Here is an 18605-nt window from a genome sequence, read left to right as displayed (position 1 = left end):
AGCAAGATGGTGGTGAATACATGAATTCTGCTGTCCATGCCAATCCCTCACACACAGATCTGAGCTCCACTCCCAGTTGCAAGAGGAAGACAGATTTGAATTTGACCTCTAACTTCTCATATGGTAGTGCTCTCCCCCTCCTCTCTGACTCCCTCTTTCTCTCTCCCCTCCGCTCTCTTTCCCTGGAGAAGTGGAAAGTGGAGTAGAATGTCTATCCATGCCTGTACTCTTTCACTAATCTCTCCCTCTCCACAACTCCACCCCATCTCTCCCTCTCCACTCCATCTCTCCTTCTCTGTCACATCCTTCATCTCACAGTAGAAAGACAACAGCTCAGCTACACCTCTCCTTCTGAACCTCTCTCTCTCCTGCTCTCTCTCTCTCTTCCTCTCATGGTATAATCTCAAACCACTTCATATCTGTTAATGCTCCATCACCCTCTCCCCATCTCCTTTTCAACTCTCCATTCCCCATTCATAACACATGACGCATTATACATCCACTTTTTGAAAACGTCAAATCATGTATTAACAGTGTTCAATGTTTGCATGGCTGACTGCAGTGCTCTTGATTTTAAGCAGTTTATTAACCGGCTTCAAACGTTGCTGTGGATTGGGGCTTGACCTCAGTAGTGCTGGCAGAACTAGGACGACACCGTCTGGTGAACAGTCGTAAACGCACTCAAGTTTCAAACCATCTTCGACACGATTTGTTCGCAGACGGACCTGAAACTATAAGATCGGATGATAGTTAGCTAGCAACCTACATCGAATTTAAGAATTTACCTTCTACAACCAGAATAACCAAAGGTATGTCCTAAAATCGTTATGATGTAGTTGACGATGGCTGAAACTGTTGGTTTCATCCTGAAAATGTCGTTTACTTTTATCGGGTCTCGCAACAATATTCACGCCACGGCTTTAGCTGCTGAGCTAGCGAGCACGCCCGGCAAGTTCCAACTTGAATTTACGGCTGATTATTTCAACATACGAACCACATGCGAGCGAAAGCCTGTTTGCATCAGCATTACCTGCCGTGAAACTATCAAATACAATTCGGTACGGGGGTAGGATTTGCCAGATAGGTACAGTAGCTAGCCTAATGTTGCAGGGTTAGTTTTAGTGAGGTGCTGGTTTGCAGTTCTATACTTGGTTGAATAGCACCAGGTTTGCTAACTGAGCTATCCGGACTAGACTTTAGCGCATTGTAGTAACAGGCTAGCTACAGTATGTGATAAATGTTTTAGACAAAGGAGAAGTCGTTTAGAAATGAAAGTGTCTGGCATTGTAGCCTATCCGGCTAGCTAGCTTTAAGTGCCTTTCCGTGTATCAGATCGTTTTTAAGACCTCCCAACGTTACTATACCTGCCACCAGTCTTAACAAAGCTAAATATCAAAGCTGTGTGGCTATATTTATGCCCGGCCCGCATAGGTTGTACAGCCAGGTCTACGTAGGTAGCTGGCATGCCGCAGGTAACGCCATGCTGCCTTGACGGTGACGTCCTAGCTGTCTGGCGTAGCTTTGGAGTCATTTAGGGACACGAGTCGGCGGGGTCATTAACCAGCAAAACACTGCATTGCCTATCTCGACAAGGTAGCTTATCTATTTTCTTTTCTATTTCTCCCCTCGCCGAACACATGCTTCCATCAGTCACCGGTGAACATTATCATTGTTTGATGTTTGCCGTTACTGTGTCGAAGTGCGTGTCTAGTAATATGAGCTGTATTGCTACTTTTCAATACCGGGCCGGGGACACGGACAGTGTTGTCAACGGAAGACCGGTTCGTTTTGCTAGATGAGTAGATTGCTAATGTCTAATAGCTTTAGGAGCCCCCGCAGAGGCCTACAGGTAAGGTTGTTCAGTGCTAACGGATTTAGCTAGACATCAACTTCTAACAAATGAGACTACTTTAACCAACTAACATATATCTCGCCGAATCATTGTGTAACTTGTTTGTGTTTTATAATGGTTCTGTAAAGCATATCCTTTATCCTCCTGTTTTTTTTTTAAATAACATTTTATTTACATTTAATGTATGTAGACAATGCATGAGAAGATCAAGGATCAGAAGTGCCTAATTCTGCAGTGTTTTGAAGGTGTGCTTGGTTTGGGGCCTGCTTGGTCTGTTCTGCGACAGGAGCCTGAGCCGCGGGGTTTGATTAGTCTTTCAACACTACCTTGCTGTGCTGCCCACCAAGACTCATGAATGTTCACGGCAATATGAGCTTCTGACTGAACTCCCAAGGCTGCTGTGATACTGCATTTCGATACGTGTGTGTTCAAGTTCAAGTCTTTTATTGTCAGATGCACAGAACAACACAAGGTCAGACTGGGCACTGAAATTCTTAGGACTTAGTGTGTGAGAGAGTTTGTGTGTGTGTGTGTGTGTGTGAGAGAGAGAGTTTGTGTGTGTGTGTGTGTGGGAGAGAGAGAGTTTGTGTGTGTGGGAGAGAGTCAGTAATCTGGGTGATGGCGCTTGGCAGACGTTTGTCCTCCCACTTCCTGTTGTATCCCTCCCTTCCTCCCTCTGTCCCTCCTTCCCTCTCGTGTTAGCAGATGTGTTCTCAAGGCTGCAGTCAAGCAGAGTGGTTCAGTAGCTCACTTGTTGTCTTGCTGGTTACCAGGTGATCGGTCTGGTTACTAGGTGGTTACCAGGTGATCGGTCTGGTAACTAGATGGTTACCATGTGATCGGTCTGGTTACTAGATGGTTACCAGGTGATCGGTCTGGTAACTAGATGGTTACCATGTGATCGGTCTGGTAACTAGATGGTTACCATGTGATCAGTTTGGTTACTAGGTGGTTACCAGGTGATATGTCTGGTTACTAGGTGGTTACCAGGTGATCCGTCTGGTTACTAGGTGGTTACCATGTGATCTGTCTGGTTACTAGGTGGTTACTAAGTTGGATGGTTACTAGGTAGTTACCAGGAGATCAGTCTGTTTCTGTATTTGGGTGAAGAGGCAGGTTCCAGATAGGGAGGCATGAATGTTTGGCTGAAATTATATATAAAAATAAATAAAAAAAGGCTGAAAACATTTTACCAGCGTGGAGCGAGGCGCTCGCACTTGATACATGCAGCCAGCATGTCATCAGTGAGGAAGCATAGCCTATAGCCACCTAGCCTATAGCCACCTAGCCTATAGCCACCTAGCCTATAGCCACCTAGCCTATAGCCACCTAGCCTATAGCCACCTAGCCTATAGCCACCTAGCCTATAGCCACCTAGCCTATAGCCACCTAGCCTATAGCCACCTAGCCTATAGCCACCTAGCCGACGCAAATGTTTAGGAACTTCGGCCTAGTGTTTCATTATTTTCGGTTTCGGACAAGAATTTTGATTCTGGTGCATCCCTAGTTTCATACGGTTTTATACTGATTAGTGACTTTTTATCTGCTCCTATGTGTTTGAATGAACCACTAAACAGTGATCGTATAGCATGACCAAGACGTGTGGCTCTTGTGAAGGAAGGGCGCCACTCTGATTGAAACCGTACTGACCTCCCCCCAGGCCCTGGGGTCAGGTGAGGTCAGGAGTAAGACTGGGTTTCAATGCTGTGTTAGAAGCTGATCCAGCTTTGCTGCTGTGTCTGTGCTCTGTTGCTTTTGCCTGCTGTGTTCTCTGTCCCCAGCGAAGACCAGGAAGATCTGTTTTATACTCAGAACTGAGTGGATTTCAATGAAACCAGACCAGACCAATCTCACCCAGAGCTTCAGTCTGCTGCCCCCCTCAGAATCTCCGGGAGGCTGTGAGAGGTTCAGACCAGACTAGTCAATAACCCACATCTCTCTGCCAACTTTTTCAGCTTTGCGTTGCTCTTGGAGCGTAGTGTCCCGCCCCCTACGCCCACCCTGATTGGAGGGCTGGGCAGCCCTCTCCTCCTATTGGCCCACATCAAAGCGCAGCTTGCTCTGACGCAGCTCAACGCGATTGCCATCGGCAACGCCGGCCCCACCCTTCCCCCATCCCCCTCGGCGGCAGCCCTCTCGCTCCTCAACCTTCTAAAGACAGCCAACGCCATGTCCCATCCCCTCTACAACCCCTGGGGGGCGCCCTACTCCCAGCCCCCACGGCCCGGCCCGGCCCAGTACAGCGGGTCGGCGACCCAGGCAGTGATGGACCCCCTGGGGGCTGCTCGTCTGGGCGGCAGCCCCGGCCTCCAGGGCCCTGGAGGGACTTCCAGCCAGGGGGGCATGCTGCCCCCGATGGCCCAGCAGATGGGCTATGGCATGGGCCAGAGGGCGACCGCCCTCACCCCGGACATGGAGAGCTCCATCGACATGCACATCCGCGGGGCGCGGGAAGAGGCGAGGCTACTCAGCCACATGGGCCAGCAGGCCCCGGGGGGGCGTAACCCTCGCTTGGACCAGCTCCCCAGGAACGAGGGCTCATCTCTGGGGGGTGGCCTTAGCGGATACCCCCCGTCCTCGTCTTCCTCCATGTTGCAAGCCCCCCTCGGACTGTCAGACCGTGGCTCTGTTGATTGGCCGTCCTACCAGACTCCCTCCAGACACTTTACCTTCTCCGCTGGTGCCTCCCTCAAGCCTCAGTCCTCCCCTCAGATGGGCTCTGCATACATGTATGGAGGAGAAGGAGGAAGTGGAGGAGGAGCAGGAAGTAGCGCCTCCTCCACAGGAGTCTCCAGAAGCGCCCCGATGATGCTTCCCTCCTCCTCCCCCTCTCCCTCCTCCTCATCTCGGGCCGCTCCTCGCTACACCTCGGAGAACGCCAGCAGCATCCTGGCCACCTTCGGCCTCTCCAACGAGGACCTGGAGATGCTGAGCCACTACCCCGACGAGCAGCTCACGCCAGAGAACCTGCCCTACATCCTGAGGGACATCCGCATCCGCAAGGCCGCCAGGACCCCGACCCTGGACGTGGACCACCGCACCCCGCCCGGCGGCGGGGGCGGACTGGAACGGCCGGGAGCCCGAACGGGCGTCCCCTCCTCCGCCCCCCCGCTGGAGCAGCAGCCCGGAGGCCCGCAGAGCAACGTCATCGATTACCGGCACGCCTCCGGGGGCGGGGGTTTGACGGACAGTGGCGGCGGCAGAGGCCTCAATGCTGGTGACGCCGTCGCCAAAGACAACGTGGCGTCGATGTACGGCAGGGTGTCCAGTATCGCTACGGTGTCCGGTTCCGGCTCGTACGCAGCGATGCCGAGACCAGACCTCAGCCAGCGAGCCCCCAGCCCCATCTCCCTGCCCCAGAAGGACAAGGATGACCGCCTGCTGGACCCCAAGGCGCCCAAACCCATCCCGGTGAGGGAGCAAGGGGGCATCCGGCCCACGGCTGCCCCAGGACGGGTTGCCCCGCGTGCGCCCACCCACCTGCGCTCCGGGCTGGTGGTGCTCAGTGGTGGAAGTCAGGCTGGAGGGCAAGAGGTGGAGGTGCCTCAACAACAACAACCGCCGCAACAGCAGCAGCAACAGCAGCAGCAACAGAAACCACCTCTCTACCCAGTGATGGACCCGTCCTCCCCCTCTCCCATGACGATGCACATGCTGATGCATGGGCTGCCCAGAGTGTTTCCACACACCTGTTCTCTGTGTAGCATACAATGTGCCGAGTTGAGGGTGAGTATGCCCACCTCTCCTCCTCTTCCTTCCTCCCTCCACCTCTCCTCTGCCTCTATCCTCTCCTCCTCCACCTCCCTCCATCTTCTCCTCCACCCAGAATCCTGTTTCCCTCTCCTGTGTTCTTCTCGTCTCTCGGTTAACATCTGATCTTCTTGTACGACTGATCTCTGATGTGTATTATTGAGATGTAAATGTGTGTGACCTGTGTGCTGGTCTGTTAATTATGTATGTACTAAACCCTAATAAAGAGAGGTTTTGTCTGAACAAACCGACTCCCAATATCCCATCCCTGGAGAGGACCCATCCTGAAGGAGAAACAAGATCCCATCCCTGGTGAAGACCCATCCTGAAGAAGAAACAAGATCCCATCCCTGGTGAAGACCCATCCTGAAGAAGAAACAAGATCCCATCCCTGGTGAAGACCCATCCTGAAGAAGAAACAAGATCCCATCCCTGGTGAAGACCCATCTTGAAGGAGAAACAAGATCCCATCCCTGGTGAAGACCCATCCTGAAGAAGAAACAAGATCCCATCCTTGGAGAGGCTCCTGCTTTCAAGGCTGAGAAGATCCATTTTATTTCTTTATTTCTCCAAAATTGACTTCCCCAGTGAGGTCTGAAGGACTGTGTTGTCATCACTGAGTGTACAAGAGTTTGTCTTTTTTTTTTTTACGACTCTCATACTAATTCCATTGTATCCTCCCATATGTGACCACAACACACCTTGTTAATGAACTTGACCATGGAACAGTGCTTGTTTGATCTGTGTTCCTGTACCGCCCACTTGTGGGAGGAGGCCATGCCAGGAGAGCTGCCCCAAGATGGCTGCCGTATCCATGGAGACAAGAAGAGAGGAAGACTGAAGATTCCAGATGTTTTCTTTTTCGGCAGCTGTTTAAATCCAGATTTTTTGTTGTTGTTCTAAACCAAGATTATAATTATAATATCCAATAATATACTTTTATTGTATAAGTTGAAAGGCAACATTGTATTTCGAACACTTGCATTTGTTGTGGTGGATGGAAGCATGAAAATCTGCTCTATGGAGATGGTTTAGTTACTGCGTAAATAAGAACGTGATGATGAAGACAGGCCTTTTCTGACCATGTGTGCGTGTGTGTGTGTGTGTGTGTGTGTGGTTGCTAGGAGTGGGCCCGTCACCAGGATTCAGCCATACACATTGAGAAGTGCAGACTCCTCCGAAAACAGTGAGTTCCCAAACGCAGTAGTGTGCATATGTGTTACTGTAAGTGCAGGGTTTCCCGCAGAAAGTGTGTTCGTCAAGGTGGTAGGGTGAGATTTGCTGATGGACCGGGGGGCCATCTGGCCTGGGGGCAGCAGCCCTCATCTGGCCTGGGGGCAGCAGCCCTCATCTGGCCTGGGGGCAGCAGCCCTCATCTGGCCTGGGGGCAGCAGCCCTCATCTGGCCTGGGGGCAGCAGCCCTCATCTGGCCTGGGGGCAGCAGCCCTCATCTGGCCTGGGGGCAGCAGCCCTCATCTGGCCTGGGGGCAGCAGCCCTCATCTGGCCTGGGGGCAGCAGCCCTCATCTGGCCTGGGGGCAGCAGCCCTCATCTGGCCTGGGGGCAGCAGCCCTCATCTGGCCTGGGGGCAGCAGCCCTCATCTGGCCTGGGGGCAGCAGCCCTCATCTGGCCTGGGGGCAGCAGCCCTCATCTGGCCTGGGGGCAGCAGCCCTCATCTGGCCTGGGGGCAGCAGCCCTCATCTGGCCTGGGGGCAGCAGCCCTCATCTGGTCTGGGGGCAGCAGCCCTCATCTGGCCTGGGGGCAGCAGCCCTCATCTGGCCTGGGGGCAGCAGCCCTCATCTGGCCTGGGGGCGGTGAACACACCTCTGTTCCCTCTGCTACAAAGTCTGATCAAAGTCATCCTGACCTGATGCTTAGCCAAGCAGCGCTCAGTAATACTCTGTCTGTGCAAACGCACTCAGATTCCTCTGTCTGCCTTTGCCTTTAAGAGACATTATGTTCAGAGCTGGGCCTTAGTGAGGGAGCCTCTCTGCTTGCAGTAAAGATGAAGAATGAATATAATGTCAACAAATTGTGATTGAAACTTTGTTTTCCCTTCTACCTCTCGTCTGAATTTCTAGGTTGAAAAAACCTGAAAAAGAGTCCAGTACTGAGTCTGTCGTCTCTCCCAAGTTCCCAGCCTGGGTCCCTGAGAGAGCCCCCGACAGGCCTCCCCTCCCCCCCGACAGGCCTCCCCTCCCCCCTGACGGCCCCCCCACCCCGCTGTCCAGGTGAGGGGAGAGACCAGCATAAGGGAGCACAGTCACACAGATGAAACATTGAACACTAACCCTTAGGGGTGGGAATCTTTTGGTACCTCACGATTCATGATTTTTTGGGATTTTTAATCAAAATATATATATGGAGGGAGGAGAAGATGGAGGGTTAGTAGGTGATTGAAAAAAATCGATTCACATTTGAATCGCGATTGAGTCTTCTAAGTGATTCACAAATGTATTTTTTTTCTTCTTATGTTTATATAACATCATTCCCTGTAGGAATGATATCCCGTCTCGTGAGCTTGATGTCTCCAGCACTCGTCCTCGCCGCCAGGCCTCCAAGTCGCACTCGCCAAGCCCCTGCCGTTACCACGGCAACTCCCCCTCCGCCCGCCGGCCATATCAACGGTCACGGTCACCACGGAAACGTGCTCGCGGGTCCGTCAACTGTTTTTGTTCTGTCAGCCAATGAGAAGAGAGGGTGTTTTTTGCGCCTAATTGGCGATTTAGCTGGTTGGGTAGCATTCAATTTTTATTGATTGGTTAATTGGCTTGTTGACTTGATTATGTAACAGCCTTAGATTGTTGATTGGTCCTTTAATAATCAGGTTTGTTTGATTGATTTAACTTCCTGCTTGTGATATTATCCATCAGGTCCCGCTCCCGGTCTCCACGGCGACATGCCCGAGCCAGCCCCCCCTCCTTTCGCCGGTCCCACTCCCGGTCTCCACGGCGTCTTGCCCGAGCCAGCCCCCCCTCCTTTCGCCGGTCCCGGTCTCCACGGCGACCTGCCCGAGCCAGCCCCCCCTCCTTTCGCCGGTTCCGCTCCCAGTCTCCACGGCGACCTGCCCGAGCCAGCCCCTCCTCTCGCCGGTCCCAGTCTCCACGGCGACCTGCCCGAGCCAGTCCCCCCTCCTCTCGCCGCTCCCAGTCTCCACGGCGACCTGCCCGAGCCAGCCCCCCCTCCTCTCGCCGCCGCCTCGCCCGGTCTCGCTCGCCGTCTCGCTCCTGGTCCCCGTTGCCACGGCGACCTCGTAGAGGGTCATCGCCGTGCCCCCGGAGGGACTCCAGGGAGACGAGCGCTGAGAGGCTGGCACGGAAACTGGTGTTGACCGGTAGGGGAGTGAGCGTGTGTCTGGTTGAGTGTATGTGTTTGTGTATATATATGTGTGTGTGTGTTAGGTAAATCTTTTAAAAGAAGGGCACAGAGTCGTTGGGTTCAAATAAAGTCCAAAATAGTTTTATTCCCGCTAGCAAGGAGACAAGTTTCATCACGGTACAAAGTTGTCTGAAAATTAATAAGTTATTAATTAAGTGTGTGTGATATGTGTATTAATAAGTGTGTGTGTGTGTTCCGCAGCGGGTCCGTCCATCACAGACAGAAGCAGCATGGCAGCTATGATGCAGAGACTTGCTCCTGCCCTCCTGGCTGAGCTGGCCAAGAAAAAGGCAGCCGCCTCTTCCTCCTCTAAGGCCTCCGCAGCCAAGCGCTCTTCATCGCCATCCTCCTCTAAGGCCTCCGCAGCCAAGCGCTCTTCATCGCCATCCTCCTCTAAGGCCTCCGCAGCCAAGCGCTCTTCATCGCCATCCTCCTCTAAGGGTTTGGCTAAGACTTCCAAGACCCCTCGCCCTGCAGCAGTGGTAGGAGACTGTGTGTGTGTGTGTGTGTGTGTGTGTGAGAAGCCTTGTTTAACTAGAAATCCCCACAAGAAACAATCAAAACTTAAAAAGAGGGTTAAGTTTAGGGTTGGGGTTAAGGTAAGGGAAGACTGGATTTCTAATCGGAATGTATTCTGACTATATTCTGAATCTGACTGTATTCTGATTCTGACTGTATTCTGATTCTGACTGTATTCTGATTCTGACTGTATTCTGATTCTGACTGTATTCTGATTCTGACTGTATTCTGAGTCCCCACAAGGATAGATAGGTAAAGTGTGTGAGTGAACAAGTGTGTTGGTGTGGCTAACGTCACGTGCCCCGCCCCTCCAGAGCCCCACCCCCCCAGGGAAGGACTGCCTGGTCCGGCTGCTGGAGATTCCCACCCACTCCTCCTACCAGGAAGTAGAGCAGGCGGTGCAGCCCTTCGGAAAAACATCCGTGATTATCCTGCTCAAGGCTATACAAGAGGTAACACATCTATGATTATCCTGCTCAAGGCTATACAAGAGGTAACACACATCTATGATTATCCTGCTCAAGGCTATACAATAGGTAACACACATCTTTGATTATCCTGCTCAAGGCTATACAAGAGGTAACACACATCTATGATTATCCTGCTCAAGGCTATACAAGAGGTAACACACATCTATGATTATCCTGCTCAAGGCTATACAAGAGGTAACACACATCTATGATTATCCTGCTCAAGGCTATACAAGAGGTAACACACATCTATGATTATCCTGCTCAAGGTTATACAAGAGGTAACACACATCTATGATTATCCTGCTCAAGGCTATACAAGAGGTAACACACACACACACACACTCAAACTGGATACCATCAGAGCCACTTTCTCAAATACCAAAGCTCCCAGACTAATCATTTACAGACCTCAGTCATCTAGTGCTTTATCAAAGGGAACACTTGACTAATGAAGAATACATATGTATAGTGTATGAAATAAGATTTTTGGTTTGACGTGTGTCTAGGCATCTGTGCTGTTTGAAGAGGAGGAAAGTGCCAGGGCGATTATAAACTGCAACAACCTCACGATCAGTGGGGAACCCATCACCGTTGTCATGGACAAGGTAGATAAACATACACACACTGGTTAAACATGTACAAATATTTCATTGGTAATCTACAGTATAGTGATCAGTGGTAAATACATTTACACAGTCAATAAACTGTGTGTGTGTGTGTGTGTCAACTCAGGATGTCCTAGAGGATGATGGGAAGGATCAGAAGGTGAAGAACGTGGCAGTAATGTGAGTGTCTCCCCCTCTCTCTCTTCCCCTCTCTTTCTCTCACTCTGTCTGTCTCTCTCCTTCTCCTTCTCTCTCCGTCTCTCTCTCTGTCTCCCTCTCTCTCTGTCTCCCTCTCTCCCCCTCTCTCTCTGTCTCCCTCTCTCTCTGTCTCCCTCTCTCCCCCTCTCTCTCTGTCTCCCTCTCTCTCTGTCTCCCTCTCTCTCTGTCTCCCTCTCTCCGTCTCTCTCTCTGTCTCCCTCTCTCTCTGTCTCCCTCTCTCCCCCTCTCTCTCTGTCTCCCTCTCTCTCTGTCTCCCTCTCTCCCCCTCTCTCCTTGTCTCTCTCAGTTTCCAATAATCTCTCCCTTTGCTTCTTCTGCAGAAAACCCTCCACCAAGTCCACCCCAAACAAAATTCCTTCGTCTGTTCCCAAACCATCGTCCAACACATTCAAGGCGGCGACCGCAACCTCCTCTAAGAGTTCAGGTTCTTCAAAAGCAACCAAACCCCTGTCCTCTACAACCAAGACGTCTTTGGCCGTGACCAAGAAGTCAACCTCAATTAAACCACAAACCAAGACTGTTTCTAAAACCAACACCAAGCCAACCTCCTCTATACCCCTGTCCTCAACAGCCAAGACGAACACAACCGCAACCACAAAGTCGACCTTAACCAAACCTCAAACCAAACCCGCTTCTAAAACCGACACCAAGCCAACGTCAACCTCCTCTACCAAAAAGGGGGCAACCAAGGAGATGGTTACCAAGACAACCACAACCGCACCCAAACCCCTGACCTCCACAGCCAAGACATCATCGACCGCAATCACGAAGTCGACCTCAACCAAACCTCTAACCAAGACCGCTTCTAAAACCGATACCAAGGAAACGTCAACCTCTGCTTCCAGAGAGGGGGCAACCAAGGAGACGGTTACCAAGACGAGCGTGGTTACCAAGGTTCCTGGGCCCTCTGCAGCTGAGGCCTCTGGTTCCAACTCTGGAGATTCCAAACGCCCACTGGAGAAAACCAGAACTTCTGACGCTGCAGCTAAGCCCCTCCCCTCTTCCCGCCCACCTGGTGTCTCACCTGAAGAGCCAAACACGCCTGGTGCAGGTGCAGGTGAGGGTGCGAGACAGCAGTCCTCAACCATGGCTGTAGAGGCCACGCCTATAAAACTAGAAGCCACGCCTATAAAACTAGAAGCCACGCCTATAAAACTAGAAGCCACACCTATAAAACTAGAAGCCACGCCTATAAAACTAGAAGCCATGCCCACGGAGCCAGAGGCCACGCCCACAGGACCAAAAGCCTCTGTGACAAAACCAGAGGCCACGCCCACGGAACCAGAGGCCACGCCCACGGAACCAGAGGCCACGCCCACGGAACCAGAGGCCACGCCCACGGAACCAGAGGCCACTGTGACAAAACTAGAGACCAAGCCCACAGAAGCAGAAGCCACACTTACAAAACCAGAGGCCACACCAATGGATTCTATGGCCACACCCACTGAAACAAAGGCCACTGTGACAAAACCGGAGGCCACACCCATGGAACCTGAGGCCACTGTAACAATACCAGAGGCCACGCCCACAAAACTAGACACCACGCCCACAGAAGCAGAAGCCACACTTGCAAAACCAGAGGCCACACCCATGGATTCTATGGCCACACCCACTGAAACAAAGGCCACTGTGACAAAACCGGAGGCCACACCCATGGATTCTATGGCCACACCCACTGAAACAAAGGCCACTGTGACAAAACCGGAGGCCACACCCATGGATTCTATGGCCACACCCACTGAAACAAAGGCCACTGTGACAAAACCGGACGCCACATCCATGGAACCAGAGATTACGCCCACAGAACCAGAGGCCACAGTGACACAACTAAAGGCCATACCTACAAAACTTGTGGCCGCACCCACGGAACCGGAGGCCACGCCCACGGAACCGGAGGCCACGCCCACGGAACCGGAGGCCACGCCCACAGAATCGGAGGCTATGCCTGCTGAACCAGAGACCACTGTGACAGAACCAGAGGCCACACCTACACAACTAGAGGCCAGACCCATGGATCCTATGGCCACACCCACTGAACCAAAGGCCATGCCCATGGAACAAGAAGCCACGCCCACTGAACCAGGGGCCACACCCACGAATCCTATGGCCACTCCCACTGAACCAGAGGCCACACCCACGGATCCGGAGCCCTTGGAGACAACGACAGACCCTCAGGCCCACGTAACCATGGTTACGGAACCCTCACAGAACACAACCGATGCCCAACCCATGACCTCCGGTCAACACCGGCCGGAACCCACAACTCCTGCTTCCATGGAAACGGATTCCAAAGAGGAATCATCAAAACTACAGGTGCACTGTTTCATGATGTTGCGTGTGTGTGTGCTACCTCATGATAAGCAGAGCACTCTGAATCTTAATGGTATATTTATGTGTGTGTGTGTGTAGCTGGTGAAGGTGGCAGGGGTCCCACACAAGCTGCTAAAGAGCCCCAGACTCATCCAGCTGATGAACAAGACCTTCAACATCACCATCAGAGATGTCTACATCTTCCTAGACCACGGACTGGTACGCACACACACACACACACCTTCAACATCACCATCAGAGATGTCTACATCTTCCTAGACCACGGACTGGTACGCACACACACACACACACACACACCTTCAACATCACCATCAGAGATGTCTACATCTTCCTAGACCACGGACTGGTACGCACACACACACACACACACCTTCAACATCACCATCAGAGATGTCTACATCTTCCTAGACCACGGACTGGTACGCACACACACACACACACACACACCTTCAACATCACCATCAGAGATGTCTACATCTTCCTAGACCACAGACTGGTACGCGCACACACACACACACTTCTTAATTTATATCCCCCCTCTCTCTTCCAGGTTTTTGTAACGCTGGTGTGTCCAGACATTAATGAGATGAGCAACCCCTGTCTCTCCCTGCAGGGCCACAGGCTCCACTTTAAACTGCTGCAGAACTACAACATGCTGGAGGTAACACTCACACTCTCACACACACACACACACACACACAAGTAAACTAACCCTTACCCTTCTGTCTGTCACAGGAGAACGCGTACACAACCCTGTTGAAGCTGATCAACCATGTGAGTCTCCCTCTCCTCACCTTTCTCTCCCTCTCCTCACCTTTCTCTTCTCTCCCTCTCTTCTCTCCCTCTCTCCTCTCCCTCTCTCTTCTCTCCTTTCCCTCTCTCTTCTCCTCTCCCTCTCTCTTCTCCTCTCCCCCTCTCTCCTCTCCCTCTTTCCTCTCCCCCTCTCTCCTCTCCCTCTCTCTTCTCCTCTCCCTCTCTGTCCTGTCTCCCTGCTTGTGTAACGTGTGCGTCCTGTTCCAGTCTCATGCGGTGGACCCCAGCCTGCTGGCAGACCGGCTGCTGCTGGTGCTGCTGCCCACCCTACCTGAAGACACCCAGCTGGTCCTGCAGCACCTAGCCCAGCACGGAACCTTCCGGAACCACCTGGTCATGGTCAACAAGGTACACACACACACGCTACACACGTACGTGATTCACACACTCTGTGACACACTAACAAGTTTGTTTGATGTTGTGTGTGATCCAGATGTTCGTGGAGATGGACTCAGTGAGGGAGGTGGGGGCGGCCCTCTGCACCCCTCCCAGCCCCCTCCTGGTGCAGAAGGGGATGCTCATGTATAGCTTCAGCGTTCCTGTTGGGGCACCCCCCCCAAACACCCCTGTGGTACGTACTGATCCCCCCCAAACACCTCAGTGGTACGTACTGATCCCCCCCCAAACACCCCTGTGGTACGTACTGATCCCCCCCCAAACACCCCAGTGGTACGTACTGATCCCCCCCAACACCCCTGTGGTACGTACTGATCCCCCCCCAAACACCTCTGTGGTACGTACTGATCCCCCCCCAAACACCCCTGTGGTACGTACTGATCCCCCCCAAACACCTCAGTGGTACGTACTGATCCCCCCCAACACCCCTGTGGTACGTACTGATCCCCCCCCCAAACACCTCAGTGGTACGTACTGATCCCCCCCAACACCCCTGTGGTACGTACTGATCCCCCCCAAACACCTCAGTGGTACGTACTGATCCCCCCCCAAACACCCCTGTGGTACGAACCCCCCCCAAACACCTCAGTGGTACGTACTGATCCCCCCCCAAACACCCCTGTGGTACGTACTGATCCCCCCCCAAACACCTCAGTGGTACGTACTGCTCCCCCCCCAAACACCCCAGTGGTACGTACTGATCCCCCCCAACACCCCTGTGGTACGTACTGATCCCCCCCCAAACACCTCAGTGGTACGTACTGATCCCCCCCCAAACACCTCAGTGGTACGTACTGATCCCCCCCCAAACACCTCAGTGGTACGTACTGATCCCCCCCCAAACACCTCAGTGGTACGTACTGATCCCCCCCCAAACACCTCAGTGGTACGTACTGATCCCCCCCAACACCCCTGTGGTACGTACTGATCCCCCCCAAACACCTCAGTGGTACGTACTGATCCCCCCCAACACCCCTGTGGTACGTACTGATCCCCCCCAAACACCCCAGTGGTACGTACTGATCCCCCCCCAAACACCCCTGTGGTACGTACTGATCCCCCCCCCAACACCCCTGTGGTACGTACTGTTCCCCCCCCAAACACCTCAGTGGTACGTACTGATCCCCCCCCCAAACACCTCAGTGGTACGTACTGATCTCCCCCCCAAACACCTCAGTGGTACGTACTGATCCCCCCCAAACACCCCTGTGGTACGTACTGATCCCCCCCCAAACACCTCAGTGGTACGTACTGATCCTCCCCCAAACACCCCTGTGGTACGTACTGATCCCCCCCAAACACCCCTGTGTGTGTGTGTTCCAGCTGGTGAAGGTAACAGCTGTGTGTGTGTGTTCCAGCTGGTGAAGGTAACAGCTGTGTGTGTGTGTGTGTTCCAGCTGGTGAAGGTGAATGGGATCGTTGGGAAGGCAAACTGTCCTCTGAAGCTCAGAGAGCTAGCGTTGCCGTTCGGCATCCAGGAAGTGGAGGAGAATGATGATGGGAACGGAACTTTCTTCTGCTTCCCTAATCTGCAACTGGTACGCGCTCTCTCTGTCTCTCCCTAATCTGCAACTGGTACGCTCTCTCTCTCTCCCTAATCTGCAACTAGTACGCTCTCTCTCCCTAATCTGCAACTGGTACGCTCTCTCTCTCACCAATCTGCAGCTGGTACGCTCAATTGAATCCAGTATGCTTTCTTGGTATTGAATGCCCTCCCCCTCTCTCTAGGCCTATATAAAGATGCAGTACCTGAGCGGTGTCAAGATGGTGAGAGCCTATTCTCTGTGTCCTCCCAAGTTATTCAAATCTATACCCACCGTGGAACTGGTGGAGGGGAACTACCTTCTAGATAAGGTAGCACACACACACACACCCTTGACCGTCTTAAAAATTTAAGAAACATGAACAAAATGTGTCACAGGCACTGACAAAATCCAGATATTTACTGGAGCAGAAATGAACTCCCTGTCTCGCTTCTGTGTAGGAAAACATGTACATCACTCTGCTCAAGCTGATTCCCTCAAAGGTGAGTCCATACTGTCCCATTTCCTGTCCCTTTTTGGTCAACTTCCTGTACCTCTAGTGGTTCACTTCCTGTCCTTACTTGATGATTTCCTGTACCTCTAGTGGTTCACTTCCTGTCCTTGATGATTTCCTGTACCTCTAGTGGTTCACTTCCTGTCCGTACTTGATGATTTCCTGTACCTCTAGTGGTTCAATTCCAGTTCTTACTTGATGATTTCCTGTACCTCTAGTGGTTCACTTCCTGTCCTTACTTGATGATTTCCTGTACCTCTAGTGGTTCAATTCCAGTTCTTACGTGACGTCATCCAGTATGACGGACATGAAGGCTCACCTGCTAGTGGTGCACATGAAGAAAGGGTCGAGTCTTCAGCAAGTCCTGCAGTTCATATCCCAGCACGGGGTTGTACGCAGAAAGCTAGTCTTGCGGGACAAGGTACACACACACACACACACACACACACACACTCCTTGTGAGGATGTACTATTGCCTGTGCTCTCTCTAACCCATAACCCTAACCTTTGACCCTACCACTAATCTGTACACTTTGTGTTGGTGTTCTTCCAGGCGTATGTGGAGATGATGTCAGCAAGGAAAGCAGATGCCGTGATGTCTGTTCTTGAGTCACAGGTTGGGACCAGACCGGCCCCACATCCTCTCCTTTTCCAGGTAACTGATTGGTCAGGTAACCACCAGCGATTGGCCAGGTGTCCACAGCTAAGCACCGGTGATTGGTCAGATTGTGACCAGTCTTTAATAATCACACAATCCTCCCATCATGTTTCAGGCCAGAGACCATCAAGCTCGTCAGCAGTTCTACAGGGCCTGACACCAAGCAACCAGAGAAGAAGTCTGATGCAGCTGACACCAAGCAACCAGAGAAGAAGTCTGATGCAGCTGACACCAAGCAACCAGAGAAGAAGTCTGATGCAGCTGACACCAAGCAACCAGAGAAGAAGTCTGATGCAGCTGACACCAAGCAACCAGAGAAGAAGTCTGATGCAGCTGACACCAAGCAACCAGAGAAGAAGTCTGATGCAGCTGACACCAAGCAACCAGAGAAGAAGTCTGATGCAGCTGACACCAAGCAACCAGAGAAGAAGTCTGATGCAGCTGACACCAAGCAACCAGAGAAGTCTGATGCAGCTGACACCAAGCAACCAGAGAAGAAGTCTGATGCAGCTGACACCAAGCAACCAGAGAAGAAGTCTGATGCAGCTGACACCAAGCAACTCAAACCAGAGAAGAAGTCTGTTTTTGATGAAAAGCCATCGCCGTCACAGAGGAAGACGTTGACCCAGCCCAGTGACATCGTGATTGCCACGCCGACCCCTGAGGTTGCCGCGGAGACCATCGACCCCGACGTCTCGGCCAATGGGAAGGTGGGGCCGGATCAGGGTCAGACTGAGGTCAGCCAGGGTTCAGAGGTCGAGGGGTGTGGAAGGGGAACCGCGACTGCTGTGGAACCAGATCGTAACCGAACCTCCACGCCGTGTCGTCAAGACGACCAGCGGACTTCCCTCGCTGCACAGCCTCACCCGGGAACGCTCAGTGATGCTCCCGGTAAACCCACGGTCGTCCCGCCAGCACCGGCAGAGGCTCCTGCCGGTGACGGAGACAAGCCGGTGTTGGACTTCCCGCCCATAACCACGGAGATCCTGAAGGCTCTGGAGGCAGCTGTGCATCAGCATCGTCTAATCAGACAGACCCAGGCCCAGACCCAGGACAAAATCCAGGACCAGGCCCATGGGGAGCAGGACAAGACCCTTCCCCACCCAAAGACCCCCTCAGCTGGGCAGAAAAGCACCGACGCCGGGCCAACCTCCAAGAGCGCCCCAGCTGACACCAAGCACCCCCAACCAGAGAAAAAGTCAGTTTCTGATAAAAAGCCATTGCCGTCACCAACGAAGAAAGGCTCGTCCGATAGCAGGAAGGCCCAGCCCGAGTCGAAGCTCCAGAGCCCGACCCGGAGGGCCCAGCCCGGCGGGGAGGCAGCCCCAGAGAGGAGGGCCTCCTCCAGGCACAGCAGGGGGTGCCCCGGCCTCCTCCGAGGACGAGCACCCTCCAACATCCAGACGAGGAAACTCCTCCGGATCCTCCTCTGGATCCCGCAGGAGCAGAAGAGACCTGAGCCCCGCCTCCAGGAGGGGGAGGAGAGAGGAGGGGAGGAGCAAGGTGAGAGGGGGAGGAGCAAGGTGAGAGGGGGACGAGAGAGGGGGAGGAGCAAGGTGAGTGGGGGAGGAGA

General features: G+C 52.9%; 1 protein-coding gene across 1 annotated transcript; it reads left to right on the top strand.

Annotated features, from left to right (window-relative positions):
- Positions 1–1463: 1463 nt before the first annotated feature.
- Positions 1464–18535, top strand: LOC136939114 (serine/arginine repetitive matrix protein 2-like; the record flags this gene model as incomplete). Its single annotated transcript, XM_067231978.1, is given in 24 exon segments — positions 1464–1472; positions 1520–1593; positions 3808–5578; positions 6727–6788; positions 7685–7834; positions 8102–8260; positions 8477–8937; positions 9183–9463; positions 9815–9952; positions 10480–10578; positions 10706–10758; positions 11118–13110; positions 13207–13326; positions 13679–13789; positions 13864–13902; positions 14149–14289; positions 14375–14512; positions 15735–15875; positions 16066–16191; positions 16322–16363; positions 16637–16795; positions 16928–16990; positions 17710–18111; positions 18113–18535. Coding segments are annotated over 24 exon segments (7155 nt in total), but the record flags the coding sequence as incomplete, so codon positions are not given.
- Positions 18536–18605: the final 70 nt, after the last annotated feature.

This window comes from Osmerus mordax, unplaced genomic scaffold, assembly GCF_038355195.1.
Source record: "Osmerus mordax isolate fOsmMor3 unplaced genomic scaffold, fOsmMor3.pri Scaffold_121, whole genome shotgun sequence".
NCBI lineage: Eukaryota > Metazoa > Chordata > Actinopteri > Osmeriformes > Osmeridae > Osmerus > Osmerus mordax.
This window is presented reverse-complemented; position numbering and strand designations above follow the sequence as displayed.